This window comes from Puccinia triticina, chromosome 7A (genome assembly GCF_026914185.1).
Source record: "Puccinia triticina chromosome 7A, complete sequence".
Taxonomy (NCBI): Eukaryota; Fungi; Basidiomycota; class Pucciniomycetes; order Pucciniales; family Pucciniaceae; genus Puccinia; species Puccinia triticina.
In genome coordinates this window covers 3,858,957-3,881,853 of record NC_070564.1, presented here as the reverse complement: position 1 = coordinate 3,881,853, position 22,897 = coordinate 3,858,957, and the positions used below count along the sequence as shown (strand labels likewise).

Below are 22,897 nucleotides of genomic sequence, written 5' to 3'. Positions count from 1 at the left end.
TTTTCTTTTATTAAACACTCCATGCACCATTGAATCCAGCCAGAATAACATAAACAGGGTATGTACACATGAAAGGGATATGTACAGATGAAAGAAATATGTACACATGAAAGGGGAAGGTGAGGGGGTGTATTAACACATAAAAGGGATACGTACACATGATGAAAGGGGTATGTATGCATGAAAGGGGTATGTGCAGTAAGGGGTATTTGCACATGAAAGGTGTGAGAATTCCAGCTCAGGGGAACAGCGTCTAACTCATAAATTGAGAAAGACACCCAGAACCAAATCAGCTGCAGAATCTGGTAAGCAAACGCAAACCATTTTATGCAGTCCAAACCAGCGCCGCGGGGGTCGTGCAACTGAATTCGTCTCTTTGACGTAAACAGATCCAACGCACCTGAGCAGCAAGGTCAGGCTCATGGAAAATTCCGGCCCACATTTGCTCATTGAACGAATCACAGCTAGCACCAAAGGTAAGCGGCTGCAGCAATCTACCAAAAAGCTGAACAGATAGAAGTTAATGCTCTATCTTGTTATCTTAGACAAACAGACCAAACACACCAATACCGCTCAAAGAGCAGGAGAACCTGTTGGTAAGTGATTCATGTAGCTAAAAAGGCAGATGCTGATAAGAGGTTGGACTATCTTAGACAATGCTGCATCTTCACTCTGCCGTTTTTCCAAAGCCAAGTGAGAAGTCACTTTGGTCCAAAGACCGATTCTGTAGGGCGCACATGGACCCTTGGGATCAGCCAAAGGAGCAGAAGAAACTGACAAATGTCATTTCTTGCGCTAGACCATCAACAGACAACATCTTTTCTTATCTCATCTTTGTCTCATTCTCAAGTAGAGAGCGGCCCTTGTGTCTGCTCTTAGGTAGGCTCCAATCAATCAAGATACTCAGTGGTTTAATCAATTAGACGTTGTGAGAACTCCTTTGGGACGGGTGGCAGTTCTGCGAGGGGGAAATACCAGTTATAACATTTCAAAGATGTAAGAAGCTATTACAACTGTTACGGGTGGTTTGAAAGACCTGCCCCTCTATGATACTACACAAGAGCTTTCACAACAAATTTATTTATTGTTGTGGCAAACTAATGATAGAGAAAACTATGTGCAGCAGTCTCTTATCAGACCTAGATCAAACTTGAATTCAGCGGAAAAGTGGATTTTGTAAGGGAAATGGAGTTGGAGTGGTTTACAGCAGCCTTGAGTCAGATAATGGAAATGAGCCTAAACGTAAGATATGTTTTATATGGTTTGATATGTTTGTGATATGAAAGTGGAGATAAACTGATACAAGACTTCTGAGAGAACTGATGTTATATGTGAACTATTCAAAGTGTCTTTGCCCTCTTCCTTAACCTTCAGTTAAGAGCACAATGGGTTAAGATCACTTTGACTTGTTAAGAGCACAAGTGGGTGATGCTAGCTACTTGACTACTTAGAACTACTCTGAGGCATGAAAGATGTTGATGGGCAACTTGATTGAGATCACACTGCTGGATTTATGTGGATGAGGCTTGTAGCTCTGAGTGAGATGTGTGTTCTGGTTAGGATTGCCTGAGTGGCATGCTGAAACTGAGGAGAGAAAATCTCCTCCTTTTATAGTAAAATGTGAGGGATTTTTGCTGGTGGGGATCCTTGTGAGGGATTTTTGCTGGTGTGACCACCATACAGGTGTCCATGTGGTGATGGTATCCATGTGGTTGTGGTTGTGGTTGTGGTGCCCATATGGTGTCCACGTGGTTGTGGTTGTGGTGTCCACATGGTGGTGTCCATGGCGCCTACACAATTATGGAGGTGTCCACAGGTGGAGCCATGCTGTGGTACGTGGGTGGAGCCAAACAACAACCCTGGAGGTGTCCACAGGTGGAACCATGCCGTGGTGCATGGGTGGAGCCAAACAACAATCATGGAGTTGTCCACAGGTGGAACCATGCCATGGGCAGAGCCAAACCATGCCACTAAATACACTATAAATATGTCCTTGAGTCTAATTCTATACTATGTACTATCAAAATATCTCTACAGTATGTAATTATGCTTATGAACACAGTATAATACTAGTAACTTTTGACTGAGTGCAGCTAGCCTAGTGGTTCCAGTGAGTGACTAGGGGTTAAATGACCTTTAGAATCCAATTATGCAATAATAAATCTAGAAATATGTCTCCTTCTCAATAGTAAACTGTGAGTTTATGTGATTTGATACTTGAAACACATTTGGCACACCACAACGTATTTAGTCAAAGCTACAGAGTCTGATTTAAATAGAATCTCTTAGTTCTTTGATTTTTTTCAAAAGGGATATGTAAAAATCAAAGGGGTATGTAAACCTGAATGATAAAAGGGGTATTAAAAGGGATCTAAAATACTCAAAGGGGACAGCTAAACATGAAAGGGTCATGAACACATGATAAAAGGGGTATGTACACATTGTGAAGCACATGAAAGGGATATACACACATGAAAGGGGTATGTGCGCATAAAGGGCTATGCACACATTATGAAAGGGGTGAATGCATACAAAAGGGATATATGCACATGAAAGGGGTATGTGCACATGAAAGGGGAATTTGCACAGGTATCAACTTCTGTACTTAGTTTTTTGTACCTTAGACTCACTCTTGCATAAATTAGACAATGTGCATGGAATCAACCAGTGCTTGATTCTTGCATGAGGTATAGCTTGCCTTGAGCTCTTGCATTGCAACTGCAAGCAGTTTCTAGAGTTTTTCTTGCAGTGAGCTCAATGGACTTGCCCTGCGCATTGCCATGAGGTGCAGGATGTGTGGCCGTGTGGCCGGAGGGCAACAGGGAAGCAACGGTTTCTTCTGTTGCTCCACTCTTCCGCGCTGCCAGGCGCAGTCCTGCCATCCCAATCCTCCCCATCATACCCCAAGAGTCGCTTGGTCGGTGCTGGAATGTTCCACTGCAGCCCTGGCCGGCACAGGATGGCCTGACTGTAACACTTGCCCAGCCTGGCCTGCAGGAGCATCCCAGGGGGTTTTTTCACACTGGAGCGCTGCGCGCCGTGTGGTTTTGGAGCGTGTACTCAAGGCGCAGCGCAAGGGGTAGCAATAATAAGCTGGCGCACAAAAACGGGGACGTCCACATGTGCCACACATGACACACACCACACTGTGAGCCTCCCCGATCTCAATTTATACAACAAAAATCAGAAGCCTGTAGTTTGTTGCTTTCATGTGTGTTTTTGGTAGGTGTCTTAATCTAGGGGTTAGAGGTGCAGCTAGAGCACTCTAAATGCTGATGGGAAGTCATCCAGTATACAAGTGGAGTCCTCCCAAGACATCTGTTATTTTTCCTAGAAAGCTGGACCCAAGCAAATTTCAAAATTTTGTTGTTCCTGCTGAGTATGGGTTTAGGAGGAAATAGGATGGGGTATTGTTTCTGGCAAAAACCAAATTGAGCCATCAAATATCACGCAATGTGATATGGCACGTTGTCAACTGTCAAACTTGCCAATTGCCAATTGGCAACTTCCCATCTGATTCAACCCACTCTCCCAACGCACCCACCAGGGGGGAATGTGTGAGACTGCCAGACTGTAATTTTATCATTCAAATGGTCTGATGTAAGCTCAATATCAGCTGCAACTCTTTGTCCAACTTTTTTCCCAACTTAAGGGTAACTGTAGGTAAAGTTGTTTTGGAATGATCTGGCACTCAATGCTAACAGATGGGAATGTCTCAGTTGGAATTTTAATTTTGCTTCATATTGATCACAATTCTGGAAGTGAACTTCAATCCAAAACATTTTTTTGCTGAGAATGTAACTATCCTTATGCTCAAAAATATCTTTGACTAATTGACAAGGAATATTTTGAAGAGCTACTTTTGTTATTTAAAACCCACATAAAATAACATATTGAAACAAGATTGTAAAATATACCAACTGCAATGGCTCAGCCAGGTATATAAGATGGATCCTTGTGGGATGTTTCTGTCATGTTTATTTCCATGATAAATTGGGAGCAAAGTGGTGTGAAATTGAATGCATATTCTTCAAGTATCAAACAGCACTAAAGCTTGGAAAATCTGTGTAAATTGTAATTTTCCACCCAGCAATGTGAAATGTGAACAATAATAGGCACTTTTTTACCTACAATGTTTTCCAAGGGACAGGACATTTATGAAGGGTGGATTTTGATTTGACACCAGTTGTTTAGTTGGTACCATGTACCTTGCATATGTGAATACACAGACTGCCAGCATATTTGACTGGTGTCAGCCTTAGAGTCAACACAGCTGACCTAAAAGTGCCTTTTCTACCTTTTTACACATGAATTACTTCATATCTTTTTTACCTTAAGAGATAACCTTGTTTTGACTTCATATTCTGTTTCTCCATGCAATTTTCACCCTATTTAAAACTAGAGATGGCCCCGTGGGACCCGGGTACCGGTTGACACCCGGGTACCAGGTCAAATTTTAGCCAAATGCGGGCACCAGGTACTGCACCAGGCACGAACAGGCGGGTACCAGTGGTACTTTGGCCGGGTACCAGAGGTACTTGCCACCAAAAACAAAAAAGGAAATTGTCTCAATTTAATTTCTAGATGACCGGGTCCGTTCTGGTCATCAAGAGGAGTAAAGACTCCCCTTGATGACCGGAGCGAACTGTTCATCACTCCTCTCATTGAACAGTTTGCTCCGGTCATTGAGGGAGTGTTTCTCCTCTTGGTGACCGGAGCAGACCCGGTCATCAAGAGGATTACTTAATCCCCTCGACGTCTGGGTCTGCTCCAATCACCAAGAGGCAAGCACTCCTCTCGATGACCGGAACGATCCCGGTCATTGAGAGGAGTAAACACTTCCTCAATGACCGGAGTCAAGAGGATTACTTAATCCCCTTGATGACTGGGTCTGCTCCGGTCACCAAGAGGCCAAGAGGTGTGTTTACTCCTCTCAATGACCGGGACGGTTCTGGTCATTAATAGGTGTGCTTACTCCTTTCAATGACCGGGACCGTTCCGATGAAGTGTGTTTCCTCCTCTCAATGACCGGAACCGTTTTGGTCATCAAGAGGAGTGCTTAATTGCCTTGTGTTTCAACTCCTCTCCTTTCCGGTCATTGAGAGGAGTAGACACGCCTCTTGATGACTGGAACAGACACAGTCATTGAGAGGAGTGATTGTCTCGTGAGACTCCTATAGGGGGGTTTCTGAGAGGTATCTGGGTACCGGGTCAAATTTTTCCCAAAAGCAGGCATCAGGTACCGCACCCGGCACCAGCTGGCGGGTACCATCAAGAGCCAAGCGGTACCCGCCAGCTGGTGCCGGGTACCGCCAAACGGGTACCGCAAGGCCATGTCTAGTTACAACTTACCATTTCTTTGTAACTCTAATCCTTCCCTGAGTTCTTGAGTTTTGGCGCGCATGTGCAGTTGTGACGTGTAAGCGCTACCAGGCGCACCAAACCACATGTACATATTTAATTACATAAGCAAACTGTGAGATTTTTTGAAGTCAGGATCCCCCTTGCCTGGGGAGGATATACAGACTTCAGACACCCAGAACCACACCCCAGATAACCCCAGGATCACCACCAAAGAGTTTACAACACTCCCAGTATACCTACTGTCACAGGCGTCTAGGATTTGACAGTAAGTAACCTCTTTCACTGAAACTTGTTTATCTCAGAGGTACAACTCTGTGTCTCCTTGATTGCTCTCCCTTTTGCTGGCCTTTGCCCCTTCTTTGATCACAGGTTGGCACCTATCTTGACAATATCAACCAAAGGATTCTGCTGCATCATATCCTTCTTTTTCTGTGGTTTTTGTAAGAAACAAACCACATAGGTTTCCCTTTAAAGAACCTTGACTATCCAGAAGGAAGCTAAACAATTGTGGCTGGATTAAACTTGTCTAATCCAGGAGCCCTCCACGTTTCTTTGGTGAGAGGAGGCTGTTGCACTCTCTAGCACTGCTTGGCAGCACTCCCTTCAGGAGGTAGCATTGCCAGTGGAAGTGAATACCCACCAGAATAACCTTGAATATCTGCTTATCTTGAATCTACTCAATTTCTCTCTCTCTTTCTCTCTCTCTCTAATATTTGTATTTTCTTTATCCAAAGAAATCCAAATATTGCCCCCATTTTCTTGTCTCCTGCTGTCACTGAAGAGACACAGGCTCACAGATGGGATGAAGTCATCCCAGTTTGACTGGGATGCACTCAACCAATTTAAAATGGGTTGATCTCATCCAATAAAATATAAAACCAAGGGGGGTGGGTCATTGATATTTCATCAGTTGAGATCAACCAAGTTTAAATTGGTTAATTTCATCCCAGTTTAACTGGGGTAACCTCAACCCAGCCAATTATTCTGGCAGTGACACTGCACAATTTCCATAACTTTACACCCACCTGACTGAAAAATGTGGGGGATAGAGGCATAGATAAATAAACTTCTCCAAGAAAATGATGTAGATTGGTGGATATCAACAGGTTCATCAATATTTCAGTGATACTGCGACCATAAAAAAGCAGATTTCAAAAGTTGGTCTGAGAACTCTGAGTTGAGAAGTCAATTCTAAAATTCCCACACAAATTCCAGCATGGGTTGAAACCTTTTTCATGTAAATTGATCCTATTCACGTATTTTCCCTGGATTTTTCCATTGTTTTTTTTCCTGCAGGGAGCATGCCTTCATCACAGGTACCATTATGTACATGTACATTTTGCAACAACATGGCGCTGATTGCCATTATTACATGGTACTTATTACCACTGGGTGTTGTATAAGACTGATGCACTTGTGCCCTGCTGTACCCAGACCAATCAAAACCATGAGAATTCTAGTAGCACAAGTGCATGTGTATGTGGTGGAAAGCAAAAAAATAAACTTGTGCCAAGGAAATTTCAAGCTGGTCACAAATCAACTGCAATGGCAGGGGTGAAACAGGGATCAGACTTGTGTCCCCGGGAAGTGTTTTTTTTGTTTCCAATGTCCTCTGTCATGTTTAGCCAAACATCAGAGGGGAAATTGGCAAGTGGCTGATCTACCCTGTCAGCCACAGAGTACATGTAACAGTACCTTACACGTACCAAGTACCTGCAATTGTTCACATTACTTATAGTACATTCCTTTACACCTTTATCACATATGTATATCATTAGATACAAGCTTAAGAATGTACTCTTGTTATACATCACATTACAGATAACCATAGTTAAATACAGTTACCATAATGTACTGTTGTTATAAGAGTTAAGTTACGTGCAAACAGTAATATTACAATACATTGTAATATTACTGTACACGTGAAATACCCAAAGACAGGTATCACTCATTTATCCCCAGTTACCCCTCAGTACCTATTTACATAACATATTGGTTATGATATAAATACATAAACAATACATGATGTAATCCAATTCAAAGAGCACTGAATGGAATCAATGATTGGTTATGATCAGCTAGTGTGCACTGCTACTGATCTAGGATCAGTACTGATCATTACACTGCCTTGATCATTTCCAATGTTGATCCTCATGAGGATCTGCTTCCCTTGAGAGCTTCCAGTTCCCCCCTGGTCCTGAAGCGCCTCCAAGCGCCTCATGGTCCCTCCTGCTCTTTCCCCTCTGTATAAACATGCCCCCCAGGACTGTTTATCCCTCAGAATATTATTATAGCAAGGTTTAACACATACATAGTTAAACGGTGCCTTCATTCTCAACCATCTTTCAATTCAGGAATAACATCAACTCTTGATTACCCTTACCTTTCTGTAGGTAAAACCACAAACCCAAGTTGAGTTATTCCTTGGATGCCTATTAACACCCTGTGTTGATCTGGATGCGCCTTAATTGAGCAAGCCTCTCAGTCAAGATTACTGATAGAGTGAAACCTTTTACAGGTCTTACCACGAACCCATTGGCCCATCCTTCGCATCTTACACTATCATCTTGCTAGTAACAACCCTCCCAGACAAGGTTAGTTACCTACAGGCTGACAGGAATACTCATTGGAAAAAGTTTGTGATTTGTTCAAAGAAGAATGTAAAATCAATAAGAAAATTAGGAAGATAGAATCAATCAAAAACAAGCAAATGATTCCTGTTTAGTATTTAGTTTCTAATTAAAATCATTCGGGCTTATCAATTAGTTTCTAAATTTTTAATCCATTTCTGATCATCTGAATGTTAAGCTCAAAATCAGTATATTAAACCAGTTCAAAACCTTTGTTTCTTGAAGATAAGCAAAATGGTTTAACTTTGAGATGAATATGAATTTTTAATTATATCAAAAGCAGTTAAGGAAAAAACACTATTCGGGTATTTGAGGAAGGATTTGGAAAGCCCCACTCTCAATATCATTAAGCCATTTTTCTCTATATTCTGAGTGCATTGATTCTAATCCGACCATCAATACTTCCTCACTTAGAGTGCAATCTTCTGATTGGAGAATTTTCACAGTAGGATAATCCTTAGATACAATCAACAAAGGATCCCTTTGCTTTGGAAAATTGACTTTGTCGCGGCCTAGAGCTTGAGCTGTGATTTCAAAAATCAGCATTGCACAGAGATTAATGGTGGTTCGATTACTCACCCAGCAAACTGTTAAGTTGAGCACAAAGCTGGGATCGTATTTGATCACTACATTTGGGCCTTTTTGCGTGGGGAGGATTGGAGGGAGCTGAGGGATCTGATTCAGAGGCTTGTTGCAAAGAGCATTGTTGTACAATTTTTTGAATATCCCGTCCCTGACTAAATGCTTCAAAGGTTTCCTTGGCAACCCAGTAGTCTTTTGCCACACCCAGCCAGGACTGATCGTTTGATAACTCTTTGCAGAAGCTGCCAATTCCTGGATTTCTGGTGGCAGACAACAGATAGAAGGCCAAGCTGTAAAGGTTTGAAATAGTAAAGAGCTTTGAGGGCATAGGTCAGTATCTCAACCAAGTATTCCAAAACAAAAGATTCACAATCACCTCTGCATTGATTTGCATGACATGCTTGAGGGCATTTTTTTGTCTTTGGTGCCAAGCTCAGGTGGTTTATTGGCAACCAATGCAACCTTCTCATGGTTAACTAAATCTTCATAGAGGGGTCTATACAAAACCTCTTCTTCTGGAGTAAGAAGATCAGCAGGTTGGTTTTCCTCATCTTCACCATCTTCCATATTTTCATCGTCACAGTAATGGATTGGAAGTTTGGAGAAGAAACTGAATATCTGTGCATCAAATACCATTCTTTCAGTAGGGGATTGTTTCCTCCACGCTTGTCCTATTTTAACATTCCTTTCCTTCCATCCAATAGAGCAATGTTGTGGAGGCACTGAAGGAATACAATTTTGTCAATCTTTTGATATTGAAACAAGTTTATAGAGGAGGTGCCAACCTGGTATCTCGGCACTGTCCATGCTGAATGCTACATATTGATTCCAGTTGCTTTTTTTTGTGGTGGTTTATTTTCACCCCTGTGATGGTAATGGAAAGTTGTTAGTTGTTGCAAAGTAGGTGAATCAGTTTATTCTAATTGAACATACAGAAATGAGTTGACCGTCTTTTTGGAGATGTTACCAATGCAAGCAAGCATCAACTTTGCCTTTATGTAGTTCCTTTTGTGGAATCAAAGTGCCTCTTCTATGTTGGTTGGGATTTGGTTCAATGGTTTGCTCTGTTTTTCTAAAACTTTTCGGAGTTGGTTTTTGGTCCAATTGTTTAATTGACTCTCATAATTTTCCAATGTTAACTCAAAAGGTAGGGGCTCTTCTTCTTGATTGTTATGTTGTTGCCTACCGGTATGTGATTGGTTGTCCTCCAATTCAGATTGGGATTGTTCCTGTGCCCTTCAGCCTCCTTCGTGTGCTGTTCCGACTCCATTAGGTCCTTGTTCCTGCCCTTGAGCTCGTTGACTGTCTCCACTCCCTCTGTAGCCGCCTCTACCGCCTTGTCCTCTTCCGCGTCCTCCACAACTCCCTTGTTCGACACCGTGACCTCTTCAGCTGATTCCACCTGTTTGGGCCTGGTTTGATCTAGTTGCAAGCATTTTGAATTGTTGGAAATTGATGAGATGGTAGGCTTGATGGGTGGGGTGATTTGGTAAAGACTTGTGTGATGAATTGTAGTATGTGACTCAGTCTTGTGGTGATGGCTGTGGCTTTGCTGCGCTGTGCTGTTTCTGCTTTGCCGCGCTGTGCTGTTTCTGCTACAAGAAACACATAACAGCACTCCCATGCACTGCAAAATACCTCAAGCACATTATTACCAAACACTGCAAATATTGTGTGTGTGCTGCTAAAGCAGAAAATTGAGATACCAACAACTAGTCATCAAACTGTTTATCTGTCATTTTATTCTGACACACTATTGCTAAAGATTTCCAGGAATTAGTTTTAGGGACAATTCTCTGTACCCTAAATTTTATTCCTCTGGTAAATGGAAAAAAATGTGTAAGTTTGTGGACGTGTCAGAACACCAATGGAAACATAAGAAGTTCCGGGTTACTATCTGGCAGACCTTATTTGTATATATAGGTAAAAGAGGGATCAACATTATTTTCCATGAAAACAATGTTGCAAACACATAATATAAAGAAATCAATTGGATGTGTGGTGCGGGAGCTGGGTGAGCTGGGTATTATATGTGGGGCGGGAGCTAGGTGCGCTGGGTATTATGTGTTGTGCGGGAGCTGGGTGAGCTAGGTATTATGTGTGGTGTGGTAGCTGGGAGAGCTGGGTGAGCTGGATATTATTCGTGGTGTGGGAGCTGGGTGAGCTAGGTATTATGTGTGGTGCGGGAGCTGGGTGATCTGGTCATTATATGTGGGTCGTGAGCTGGGTGAGCTAGGTATTATGTGTGGTGTTGTAGCTGGGAAAGCTGGGTATTTTGGGAAGCTAGGTGAGCTGGGTAGTATGTCCTGTGCGCAGCTGGGTGAGCTAGGTTTTATGTGTGGTGGGGGAGCTGGGTGAGCTGGGTGTTATGTGTGGTGGGGGAGCTGGGTGAGCTGGGTGTTATGTGTGGTGGGGGAGCTGGGTGAGCTGGGTGTTATGTGTGGTGGGGGAGCTGGGGGAGCTGGGTGAGCTAGGTATTATGCATGGTGTGGTAGCTGGGAGAGCTGGGGATTTTGGGGAGCTGGGTAAGCTGGGTATTATGTTTTTTGCCGGAGCTGGGTGAGCTAGGTATTATATATGTGTGGTGTGGGGCTGGGTGGGCTAGGTATTATGTGTGGTGAGGGAGCTGGGTGAGCTGGAGATTATGTGTGGTGTGGGAGCTGGGCAAGCTGGGTGAGCTGTGTATTATGTGTGGTTTGGTAGCTGGGAGAGCTGGGTATTTTGGGGAGCTGGGCGAGCTGGGTATTATGTGTGGTGCGGGAGCTGGGGGAGCTGGAGATTATGTGTGGTGCAGGAGCTGGGTGAGCTGGGTGAGATGGGTATTATGTGTGGTGTGGGAGCTGGGTGAGCTAGGTATTTTGTGTGGTGTGGGAGCTGGCTGAGCTGGAGATTATGTGTGGTATGGGAGCTGGCTGAGCTGGAGATTATGTGTGGTACGGGAGCTGGCTGAGCAGAAGATTATGTGTGGTACGGGGGCTGGGCGAGCTGGAGATTATGTGTGGTGTGGGAGCTGTCTGGGCTGGATATTATGTGTGGTGGGGGAGCTGGGTGAGCTTAGGTATGATGTGGTGCGGTAGCTGGGTGAGCTGGGTATTTTGGGGAGCTGGGTGAGCTGGGTATTATGTGTGGCTCGGGAGCTGGGTGAGCTGGGTATTATGTGTGGCTCGGGAGCTGGGTGAGCTGGGTATTATGTGTGGCTTGGGAGCTGGGTGAGCTAGTTATTATGTGTGGTGGGGGAGCTTGGTGAGCTGGGTATATTGGGAAGCTGGGTGGGTGAGCTGGGTACTATGACAGGTGCAGGAGCTGGGTGAGCTGGGTAGTATGACAGGTGCAGGAGCTGGGTGAGCTGGAGATTATGTGTGGTGCAGAAGCTGGGTGAGCTGGATATTATGTGTGGTGCGGGAGCTGCATGAGCTGGGTGATCTAGTGTGGTTGGTGGAGCTGGGTGAGCTGGATCTGTGTGGGTTGGGCAGAGCTGGGTGAGCTGGCTACAGTGAGGTGATTCTGGGAGCTGGGTGAGCTGATGATTTATTTCATTGGGCTGCTGTACTCTCCTCAGAATGTGGAGAGCTGGCTCCTTCAGCTCAGGTACCTATACGGTTACAAACCATTAATGATGTGCAGAGCTGGCCCCCTCAGCTCTGGGAGCTGTATGGTCCCAAACCATAGATGTGATCACTTTTTCTTTGGTTTGCCAAAACCCAGCTGGATGGACACTATGTACTGTTTGTCAAGCCAGGACTTTTCCACAGCAATGTACAGTACTAACTGGTCTGAAAAAAAGGCCAAGACCAATTTCCAGCATGTACACTGGTCATTCAGCTGGTTGTTTCCCATCCCAGCAACCTGTGGAGGGTGTCTCTCTCCACTCAATGCCTAATTAACACCAGTCATCAAGTGGAGAGCCCCGCCCCTCCAGTCAGTGGCCAGCACACACCAGTCATCAGGTGGAGAATCCCTCCACTTGATGGAATTGAACACCAGTCATCAAGTGGAGACATCCTCCACTTGATGGACAGTAACTTGGATATTTTCATCGAGTGGGCACACCCTCCACTCAATTTCTGTCCAGAAGTAACAAAGTGGAGGGAATCTCCACTCCATTACTGCACACCCTAATAAGAGAGTGGAGGGTGTCTTGACTTGACGTCTAGTAAACAGGGGTAATTTCAGAATCTCAGGGTGTAATAAGCATCAATTGGAGGTACCCTCAACTAAATTCCCAGTGTGTAAGCTATAGAGTGGATCAAAGATCAGCCTTATTTGAACAGAAGTTCAACAGATTTGAAGCCTGAATCACACATGCTCAAATGCTGACATCAGCTAGTGTTGCCAGAAAAACATACGGCTTGGCGCTCTTGAGAGAGTGCCACACATCCCCCCCCCCAGCCCCTGGTGACCAAGCTGTAAGTCCTTTCTCGCCCATCATCTCATTCCACCAACCCACCCTTTTTGCCTATCATTCCATCTAAGGATGATAATTGGGCGGGTTTGGGCTAGCCCGGCTCAACCCGCTACAATTCTGGACAGGCTGGGCCGGGTCCAAACACCAAAATATTGTGTCCGGCCCAAACACATTTCCGCCTCATCACGGACACTGGCGGGTCACGGGTGGCTTAGGAAAGCTTGGAGATAGGTGCCATTGGCCAGAGAAACAAATTTGTGATGAAATTGATTTTGTAAAAAAAAAACACAAAGACATAAAAGAAAGGAAAACAACATGATTGATCTGATAGGATGGAGAGCAGAGCGTCTCCAAGGATGAGAGAGAAAATCACATTCTAATTCTTCATGCAGTCTTGGGTGCACAAAAGACTCAACACAGTGAGAATAGGAAAGTGAACACGTTGGACTGGTGACTTAGTGTACGTAGACTGCATATTTTCAGAGACCCCTCCAAGGGTATTTGGCAAATGGCACATGCATTTACGCGCTTAGGTAGGTCCTTGGGGGGCATTTGGGTCAGATTGGTTCAGCCCGCGCCGGCCTGCGCTGTTTGATAGCAGTAGAGGGCTGGGCCAAAGTATGATAATTCTAAGAAAAGTGGGTCTGCGCCCTGCTCAAACCTGGCCGGGTTTGGGCGGGCCAATGGAAACCTGGCCCAATTATCATCCTTAATTCCATCCCTGTCCAAATTCCAAATTTGCCTCATCATCTCATCCAGTAGATTCTAGCACAAATGGTGTACGTACTGTACAATCCCCAGATCAAGGCAGTTGTGGTCAGAATATCTATTGAGGGTCATCCACAAGACTTTATCCAAAGAACTCTAGGCCATCAAATCTCCAAACAGTTGTTCAATTGGTGGCTTCATATCTTTTGTCAAACTAAATCTGTAATCCGGAATCCGGAGTAGTACAAGCTCCTTGGTTGCTCCAGAACAATGACCTCCAAGGATGTGATGTTCATGGTCCAGCTTGTGCACAAAAAACCTGGTTTATTCTTGGACAAGTTACAAAAGCATCTTTACAACTCAAGTACAACTCTGCTTAGCATGTGTGCGGTTCACAAGAAGTTCAACCTGGTAAACCACTTATCTACAACTTTAAAGAAGTCCAAGAAATGCTTAGTGAAGAAGTTCAGATATGTGGAGAAAATGTGATTCTATCCCGCCAACTTCCTGGTTTTCACCAGTGAGCCCGCTATTATCTCTTCCCTTTTCATGGTTTCATGGTGCTGAAAGCTTTGATTTTCCTCCAGATGAAAGTGTGATTTGCAAGCGCAACTTGCTTCAGACACATGCACACTCAAAACAAGGAACTCCTGCTGCTCATTGTATCCAGCGTTCAAAACCTATCTGGCTCAGCATCCTCCTGGCAATTTCAATTAATGGTCTACTGGCTCCGACCGTCCGGGAAGATACTTTCAAGCCACGGAAGTTTGAGCATTTCTCAAAATGGGACCTGGTTAGTCCAATTTCATACAGCAGTTTCAATCCTTAAGTGATGGCTCCTGATTACTTTGCCGGCAACCCTAGATTCCACAAATGAATTGCTTTCCCGTGCCCAACTTGGTTCTGGTTTGCAATAATGCAAAGATTCACCGCAGCCATCAAGTTTGGGCAATCTGAAATGCAGCTGGCTTCAGAAGAATGAATGTAACAAAATAAAAATTATTTGGAACATCAAAAGATTTCCTTGCATTGAATGATGATTTTGGAGAATCTTCAATGCTACTCCAAAAAAATAATGAAAAATCAGAATCAATAGATGGACAATGATAATAAATGAAAAACATGAAGTCCAAAATTCATTCTGGAATTCCCCCAGACTCCTGTGCCCAGTGTTCCAGCCACCTGAGACTCAAGAGACCGTCCATGAATCCTTACACCACAGGAGCAGTCCAACGTTGGGTCATTGGACAACCTGGAGGTTAATCAAATGTTGCGCTTTTGCGTGCAGGGAAAAGTTGACACACAGTGGGCACATCCTTAACCAAACATTGGTTGTGGTGGTTTTGGTGGGAAGGAAATTCATTTAACTTGGGTCACTCAATGTTGATTCAACATTACAAGCAATGTGGGCCAAGTCAAATGAACATTGCAATGCTTGGACTTCAACCTGCCTCATTGCTTCCCCAAAATCTTTGAGAAGTGATTCTTAACCAAGTATCACTACAGGCAAATAGCTGCTGTTGCAGCCCGCAGCATTACCTGACGTTGCATTTGGGGTTGCGGCGGCAGTGACTGCGCCTACTTGCGCATTCACACGGGACTGAAACGGCTGGGTGACGCTGCATGCTGCGGCAATGGCTGAATGTCTGTAGTTAGGGTTTTCAAATTTGACTTGCATAAAATCATAACACCATAAAACCATAAAATTCTGAGGCCCCGTTTGGCTGCGGCGTTATACGTGATAAATGTGCAAATTTATCAAGCGCAACCCAAAGTTTGCCCCCCGTCTCCACCAAAAACTTTGACCCCCCGGGGGTTGTGCCTGATAAATCAGCCTATTTATCACATCTAACGCGGCAGCCAAACGGGGCCTGAGTTGAAAAAAATATGTACCACCTAAACACTCAAATTACAGCAACATTTCTAGAATGGTACATATGAAATCATCACATGAAAGTTTTATGATTTTACAGCAATGTCAGAAAAGCTTGCGGCCAGCTTTTGGACTGCTGATTTCAGCCTCAAAGCCTGTATGGCTCCTGTACGTCAGGAATGCCATCAGAAGAAAAACCCCAGTTTCTTTGTGAAACACTTTGGGGCCTTAAGGGCCCCACCATTGGATTCCTGGAGTGATTTTACTTTGATCCGGCCCTTTGCTGCCCCTGCCTCCCTCGCCCCCCGCCCGGCCCGGCACCCATGTCAAGCGAAACCAGCTGCCCGAACGGGTTTTGTCTGCCTGTACAGTGAAGCTGTACAGGCCTGTGGCTGAACTGCAGAATTCATTTCAGCCACAAAATTTGGCAAGCTTTTCTGACATTGCTGTATGTATTGAAAATTTTATGATTTCAACTTTGAACACCTTAAGAAGCAACCTTCCTTGGAACTCAAGCCAAGTTTCCCAATTTTGTGGGGCATCATGAAAAGCCTGAACACACACAGGAAGAGGTTGATTCATGCAATTAACTTAATTGTCTGGCAGAATGTCAACTGGACGCAAGGGCCCCCTCAACGCTCTGCCAAATCGTTGAGAGAACAGTGGCCCGGCTCCAGTTCCCTCAACAGATTGGCAGACGATGAGGGAACTGGTGTGTTCAGAGAACAGCCTGGTTCCAGGCCACCGTTCCCTCAACGCTTTAGCAGAGCGTTGAGAGAACTGAGTCCCAGAACCGCCCCGATGCTAGGATAAGCTTTGCGTGGGGGGAGGGTTCTGACGATCTACCAGAACCCCCAACGCAAAACCCACGTCTTGTGGGTTTAAGGGACATTTTTCTGCCTCGAGCGTCCAGAATACGTTCAATATTTCGTCGAGCGTCGAGGGAACGCTTGAGGTTTCCTGGATCGCTCCTGTGGTGTAAAATATGGCATGTCCGGCGGTCCAGGGTGGTTTGCGCTGCGATGAGGATGTGCCACTCCTAAAAGTTTGAACGCAGCGGGCTTGACAGGAAACCGGGTCTTGAGAATCCAAGCAGCAGATCTGTATCGCCTTGCGTTTATTCTGCCTGCTCACGAAGGTTTTCCGTCGGGGGCAGACCTGGCCAGAGAGCCTACTCGCTGATCTGGGGTTGCCGGTATGGACAGGCTGGCGAGCACAGTAGATGAGGGGCTCACCTTGCCAACCCAGGCTTGCCATTTTGGGCAGGTCCACGAGGGTGGCCTGTGCGAAGATAGTGTGAGCTTACGTGGGGAGGGGTCGCAGTCTAGTGGTGGTCCCAGACAGCTGGGGATGCGTCCGCCTACTGGAACCAACAAGTACCTGGACCACGCCACAATGGGGCCGGACCATCATCTCGCAAATTCCTGTGGTATCTTTGCTCACAACCATATCGTGTATTTTTATTCGGGATCGGGCGAATGAGACAGCCTCTTTTTCAGACGTTCATGTAGTGAGCGGTTGCTAGAGGGTGACATATATATATATGTATAAGCTGGGGGAGATGGCCTGTTGGGCGGGCAAGGGGATCACGAGGATACACGGTAGCTGATGAGCCCGCCCCAGACGTTGAGGGCTTGGGGGATGGGGCCGACGAGCAGACAGACGGGGCGATTGGGGCTCTCCGGCAGCTCGATCTCGAGCGAGAGGCGGGGGCGGAGTGCGGCGAGGAGGGTCTCGAGCTCGGCGTGCTCGGGGTCTGCGGCGGCTGTCTGGACTTGGCAGGCGGAGAGGCGGGCGAGGACCCAGGGCTGGTGCTGCTGCTGGGCGGAGGCCTCCTCGAAGGGCTCTCTGATCTGTGCTCGCCGGAAGTTCTGGTCAGGCTCTGTGGCTGGGGTGAGGGAGAACGGGGGATGCGTACGGTGAGGAGGGAGGGGTCGAGATGGGCGAGGCCGAGCCGGGCGAGCAGCCAGTCGAGCGTCTTTCCCGGGCGGTCAGGGGGCGAGCCGAGCAGGAGCGGGATGTCGAGGGCGTCGTCGGCCTCGCTGTCGGGCCCCGCGAGCAGGCTGCCGAGCAGGTGGCGTGCGGAGACGGTCTGGGCGGCGCGGGCGAGCTTCCCGAGGAAGGCGGTGGCCGGCTCCGGGACGGATGCCGCTGGGGCGGGGAGGGCGAGGCTGTGCGAGTGGTGCCAGACGAGGGGGAGGCCGATGGTCTGGAGGGCCGTGCTGTGGCGGGAGTCAGCCTCCGGGCGCGGGGAAACGAGAAGGGGATGCTCACAGGGTGGGGAGTGGGTCTGGTGGGGTGGCCATGGTGGTGGCGAGGCGGCGGAGGGGGCGGAACATCGAGTTGACCATGGACGAGTCAGTCGGCGACCACTCCATCCAGATCGCCATCGACCGCGGAGGCACCTTCACCGATGTCCACGCCTCATGGCCAGCAACCACCACCACCACCAGACACGAATGGGTCACCAAGCTGCTCTCCCAGGACGCTGGATACGAGGATGCCCCGCGCGAAGGGATACGCAGAGTGCTCGAGCATGTCCTGAAACAGCCCATCCCACGGAACCAGCCCCTCAACACCGACAAGATCGGTCAGTCTCTCCTCAGCAGACACACACACACACACACACTCAAGCTGACCCATGCCGCAGACTGCATCCGGCTGTCGACGACGGTGGGGACCAATGCGCTTCTGGAGCGCAGCGGCGCAAAGCACGCCCTGCTGATCACCAAGGGCTTCCGGGACCTGCTCGAGATCGGCAACCAGTCGCGCCCCCGGATCTTCGACCTGGCCATCCAGAAGCCCAGCACGCTCTATGCGGCCGTCGTCGAGGTCGACGAGCGGGTGACCCTGCTCGGCTTCACCAGCGACCCCAGACAGCCCGCCCGCCAGACGCTCTTCGCCCCCGACGGCTCGGTCGCCCGCCCCTACGATGGCCGGCCCCACCCCGCCCATGTCGTCCGCGGGAACAGCGGAGAGGCCGTCCAGATCATCAGGCCCCTCGGTATGTCCCCGCCCCTCTGTGACGGACATCCTTCTCCTGACCTCTGCCCACGCCTCTCGCCAGATGAGGAGCTCGTCCGCCGCCAGCTCGTCGAGCTCAAGCACCAAGGCTTCGAGTCCCTGGCAGTCGTCCTCATGCACTCATACACCTACCCAGGGAGGCGATTCCCCTCCCATCTGCACCACCCAGCCAAACCTGACAGAACTCTGCCCAGAGCACGAGCAGCGCATCGGCAGGCTCGCCCAGGAGCTGGGCTTTGCCCACATCTCGCTCTCCTCGACCTTGATGCCGATGATCAAGCTGGTGACGCGCGGGACGTCGACGACGGCGGACGCGTATCTGACGCCGGTGCTGGGGCGCTACATCGACGGCTTCTTTGGCGGGTTCGACGGGAGTCTGCAGCGCGAGCCTGCGGGCCCGCCGGACGGGCGGAGGCGGACGCGGGTGGAGTTCATGCGCTCGGACGGCGGGCTGACCGATGTGGCGCGCTTCTCCGGCCTCCACTCGGTCCTCTCCGGCCCCGCGGGCGGCGTCGTCGGCTACGCCCGCACCACCTTCGACCCGCTCGCCAAGACCCCCGTGATCGGCCTCGACATGGGCGGCACGAGCACCGACGTGAGCAGGTTCGACGGCCACTACGAGACCGTCTTCGAGTCCACCACCGCCGGCGTCACCATCCAGAGTCCCCAGCTGGACATCAGTCAGTCTCCTCCTATCCCTCCCACTTTCTCGCCGCTGACACAGAGATCTCTCTCGTATAGATACCGTGGCTGCAGGCGGAGGCTCGCGCTTGTTCTGGAGGAACGGGCTGTTCGTCACCGGGCCCGAGAGCGCCGGCGCCTCGCCCGGCCCCGCCTGCTACCGCAAGGGCGGGCCCCTCGCCGTCACGGACGCCAATCTGCTCCTCGGACGCCTCGTCCCGGGCCAGTTCCCGAAGATCTTCGGGCCCAACGAGGACCAGGAACTGGACGTCGAGGCCTCCCGGACCCTCTTCGAGGAGCTCCGGGCGACGATCAACCACGATCTGCAGCAGGACCTCAGCGTCGACGAGGTTGCCTGGGGGTCCGTTCGGTCTTCCTCCTTCCTCTCCACCCATGCACTGAAGACACTCCCACTCTCCAGGTTCATCAAGATCGCCAACGAGACCATGTGTCGGCCGATCCGCGCCTTGACCGAGGCGCGTGGATACGCGACCTCGAAGCACGTGCTGAGCGTGTTTGGGGGCGCGGGGGGCCAGCATGCGTGTGCGCTTGCCCGCACCCTCGGCGTCCCCCGCATCGTCCTCCACCGCCACGCGTCCATCCTCAGCGCCTACGGCATGGCCCTTGCCGACCGTGTCGTCGAGGCCCAGACCCCGTCCGCCGTCGTCTACCAGCCATCGGGACCCGCGAGACGCGCGCTCGAGGACCAGCTCGCGCGGCTGCAGGCCCAGGTCGTCGACAGCTTGCACAAACAGGGCTTCGAGGACCGCCGGATCGTCGTCGAACGCTTCCTGAACATGCGGTCCGTCTCCCCGCCCCCTCCCTCTCCCTCGCGTGCGGCTCTAGACCTTCTGGCCCCCTTTGTTGCGTATAGGTACGACGGCACGGACACCGCCCTCATGGTCCTCGACCCCTCCTCCGCTCGCCCGCCCAACTCCGGACAGGGCGAGCCCGACTATTTCGACTATTTGGCCGCGTTCAAGGCCGCCTATCGCCAGCAATTCGGCTTCATTCTGGCGCCGTCTGTTGCGGTCGTATGCGACGATGTGCGGGTGCGGGGGAGCGGCAAGTCCAGGTACGTCTCCCACTTCTTTCCTGGGGGTTTCTGGTTGGGGTGTGGACGGAAGAGTGATGGTGTTGGGTTGTGCAGCGAGGCGGAGGGCGAGTCGGTGGCGGCGCAGCTCGCGCGCATCCGGTTCGCGCCCTTCGCGCTCCCGCCGGCCGACGAGGGCGGCTTCGCGATGGTGTTTTTCGAGCAGACGATGGGCAGGGTGCGGACGCCGGTGCTGGCGCTCGAGAAGTTCCGGCCGGGCGACATCCTGGACGGCCCCGCCGTCCTCCTCGACCGTCTTGAGTCCCCTCCCTCTCTCTCTGCATCGCCTGTCGCGCTGACCCTCTTGCCTCTGTGGACTCGTAGAGACTCAGACTGTCGTCGTCGATCCCGACGCCAGCGTCCGGTTCTTGGACGCCCATGTCGTCATCGACTTGCACTAGGTCCTCCTCTCCATCTTTCCGGCCGCGCTCCTCTCTCTGTATTGGTTTGTTGTTTTTTTAACTCTCATCAAATCGCGCCCTTGTACCCCGGCCTCCACAGAAAACGGAGACAAATTGCGCCTGTTTTTCTGTACTGCGTCAATGTATACGGTCTCAGTTGGGAGCAGCGTTGCTGCGTGTTGGGCTCCCATGATCTGCGTGACGGCAACGGCAGCTGGAGTGCGTTCTCGACGGGCCTGATGGCTGCCTTGTGTTCGGAGCAGCGGGGGACAGGGTCCAGAGCGTGCCTCTGAGTACAGGTGCGCTTGATGTGTGCCAAAGTGAAGGATGCATGCGGGACTGTAGCAGAGAATTTGTTGAAGGGAGTGTGTGTATCAAGGATAGACTACGATCTGACAACAACGCAACAAGAAGGGGTGTATGTATTGGGGAGATTCGAAGACAAAGGAAGGAAAAAGTCATCCTATGTTCATCGGATGCAACAGCCGACGTCAAGAAATTAATTACGACCGAGCTGCGTGTCGGCCCATGGGTGTCAGCTACCGTTCACTTACACGTGTTGTGAAGTTGTTTTTGCCTCGCTTTCTTATCTCCAACTCGGAAATGCAGACCGTCGTGGAGCCATCAGATTGCATAAAACTACAAACTCCGTGCGGCCTTGGACTCGGCAGTCGAGCTAGTGACTGGAAACCGGGGCATGCTGCCATGGGATGTTATGGGATCGGGAGGGTATAACAAAGGATAGCTTCTGCGGCGTTTTTGTGCTTACTTGATATTTGATGTTGGGGGCATGTATTAACAACCGCTCTGAAACACCTTCAACGGCGACTTCGGTCGCTCGGCAGTTGCTACGAATTGATTCGGCAGTTGCTACACTTCATTTGATTAATTTTCCCATTCTCGGGCCTTGATGGACGACCATCGCGACGATTTACGGTGAGCCCCTGCGTTCGAGAGTGTCAAACCTGATCTCTCCAGATCTCACCAGCGCCAAAAATCAAAAATCAATCTCAGAAACAGCCAAAATGATTGCTTGTAAACTCTTTTTCATTCTGATCGGCTTCCTAGCTCAGAGCTCTCTATACAGCGCCCAGTCTTGGCAATGCGGGGAAGGTACAGTGATTCCGACCCGAAGCCTTTGTGAACAGTATGCTGCTTCTTACATTTTCTCCTTCATGTGGCTTGATTTCAAGCAATTATCACCATATTGCCTCTATCTTGGGCGTTTTGGCTTACAACATCTTCATGTATTTTGAACACTTATCTCAAACAGAGCGTACAAGAATATTAATTATACTCAGGGCGGGATCATGGGGGGCGAAACAAAAATATATGCCAATGCTGGAGACTGCCTTGTGAGTCCATGAGTTTTGTTTTGATTTTTTTCCTTTTTCCAATTTATAATAGGTATGAATCATCAAATCAACAATTGACTACATAAGGCTAATTTTGCTTTTCTATAAGGTTGTTGTGAAATCCACTAACCCAGGGTGATTAAAGCTTCCCTTTACAACTAATTTGAACCTTCAAAACTAGTCAGATGGCATGTATTGACAGAGATTCAAATTTCCTCACTTACCAGCGCTGCCCTGCAGCAAGACATAGAAGCAGCCTTCCGTGAAATGTTTGACCAATGTCCTGTATCTCAATATTCTGTATGTACTCCTATTAATTTTTGTGGATGGTTTTCTTGCCCAAGTATCTGACCAGATTGAGGATTCAATTTCAATGCTTGTAGGGTGCATTGAATGTGAAGCCAACCTTCACTGTTGAAGCTTTTTCACTTACACCTGATCAGACTCCATTTAGTAGCAAGATTCAATTTGGAATTCCAATCTGTGAGAATAGTTTTTTAAATAAACCAAATGATGCAATAAAACCAGAGGATTGTATAAGGTTTGTTGGTTTTTTTTATCTGGGAAAGAATCTGTTGTTGGTTTGCATCTGATTACTCTTTGTTTAATGTTTAGTTCAGTCAAAGATTTGAAGCTAGGTACAGCAAAATTTAATGAAAAGTTCCCACAACAAGCTTCAATTGGGCTTGCTGATTTTGGATCTAAAACATGTTATGTGAGTCAATATCTACAAAGAAGGAAGCTCAAAATATAACACACTGAGCAATATTTTAATTATTCT

At 48.4% G+C, this 22,897-nt stretch overlaps 3 protein-coding genes across 3 annotated transcripts; 2 read left to right on the top strand and 1 right to left on the bottom strand.

Annotated features, from left to right (window-relative positions):
* Positions 1-8,553: 8,553 nt before the first annotated feature.
* On the top strand, positions 8,554-9,997 carry PtA15_7A436 (uncharacterized protein; the record flags this gene model as incomplete). Its single annotated transcript, XM_053171042.1, has 2 exons — positions 8,554-8,588; positions 9,850-9,997. The coding sequence occupies 2 exons, from the start codon at positions 8,554-8,556 to the stop codon at positions 9,995-9,997; spliced, it is 183 nt and encodes a 60-aa protein (XP_053022263.1).
* Positions 9,998-17,148: 7,151 nt separating this feature from the next.
* PtA15_7A435 (uncharacterized protein) lies at positions 17,149-17,868 on the bottom strand (the record flags this gene model as incomplete). The annotated part of the gene is made up of 3 exons (XM_053171041.1): positions 17,149-17,415; positions 17,481-17,784; positions 17,837-17,868. 3 exons carry the CDS (start codon positions 17,866-17,868, stop codon positions 17,149-17,151), a joined length of 603 nt encoding a protein of 200 aa, XP_053022262.1.
* Positions 17,869-17,911: 43 nt separating this feature from the next.
* Positions 17,912-20,761, top strand: PtA15_7A434 (uncharacterized protein; the record flags this gene model as incomplete). The annotated part of the gene is made up of 8 exons (XM_053171040.1): positions 17,912-18,152; positions 18,213-18,655; positions 18,723-18,977; positions 19,435-19,617; positions 19,942-20,069; positions 20,142-20,342; positions 20,418-20,614; positions 20,685-20,761. The coding sequence occupies 8 exons, from the start codon at positions 17,912-17,914 to the stop codon at positions 20,759-20,761; spliced, it is 1,725 nt and encodes a 574-aa protein (XP_053022261.1).
* Positions 20,762-22,897: the final 2,136 nt, after the last annotated feature.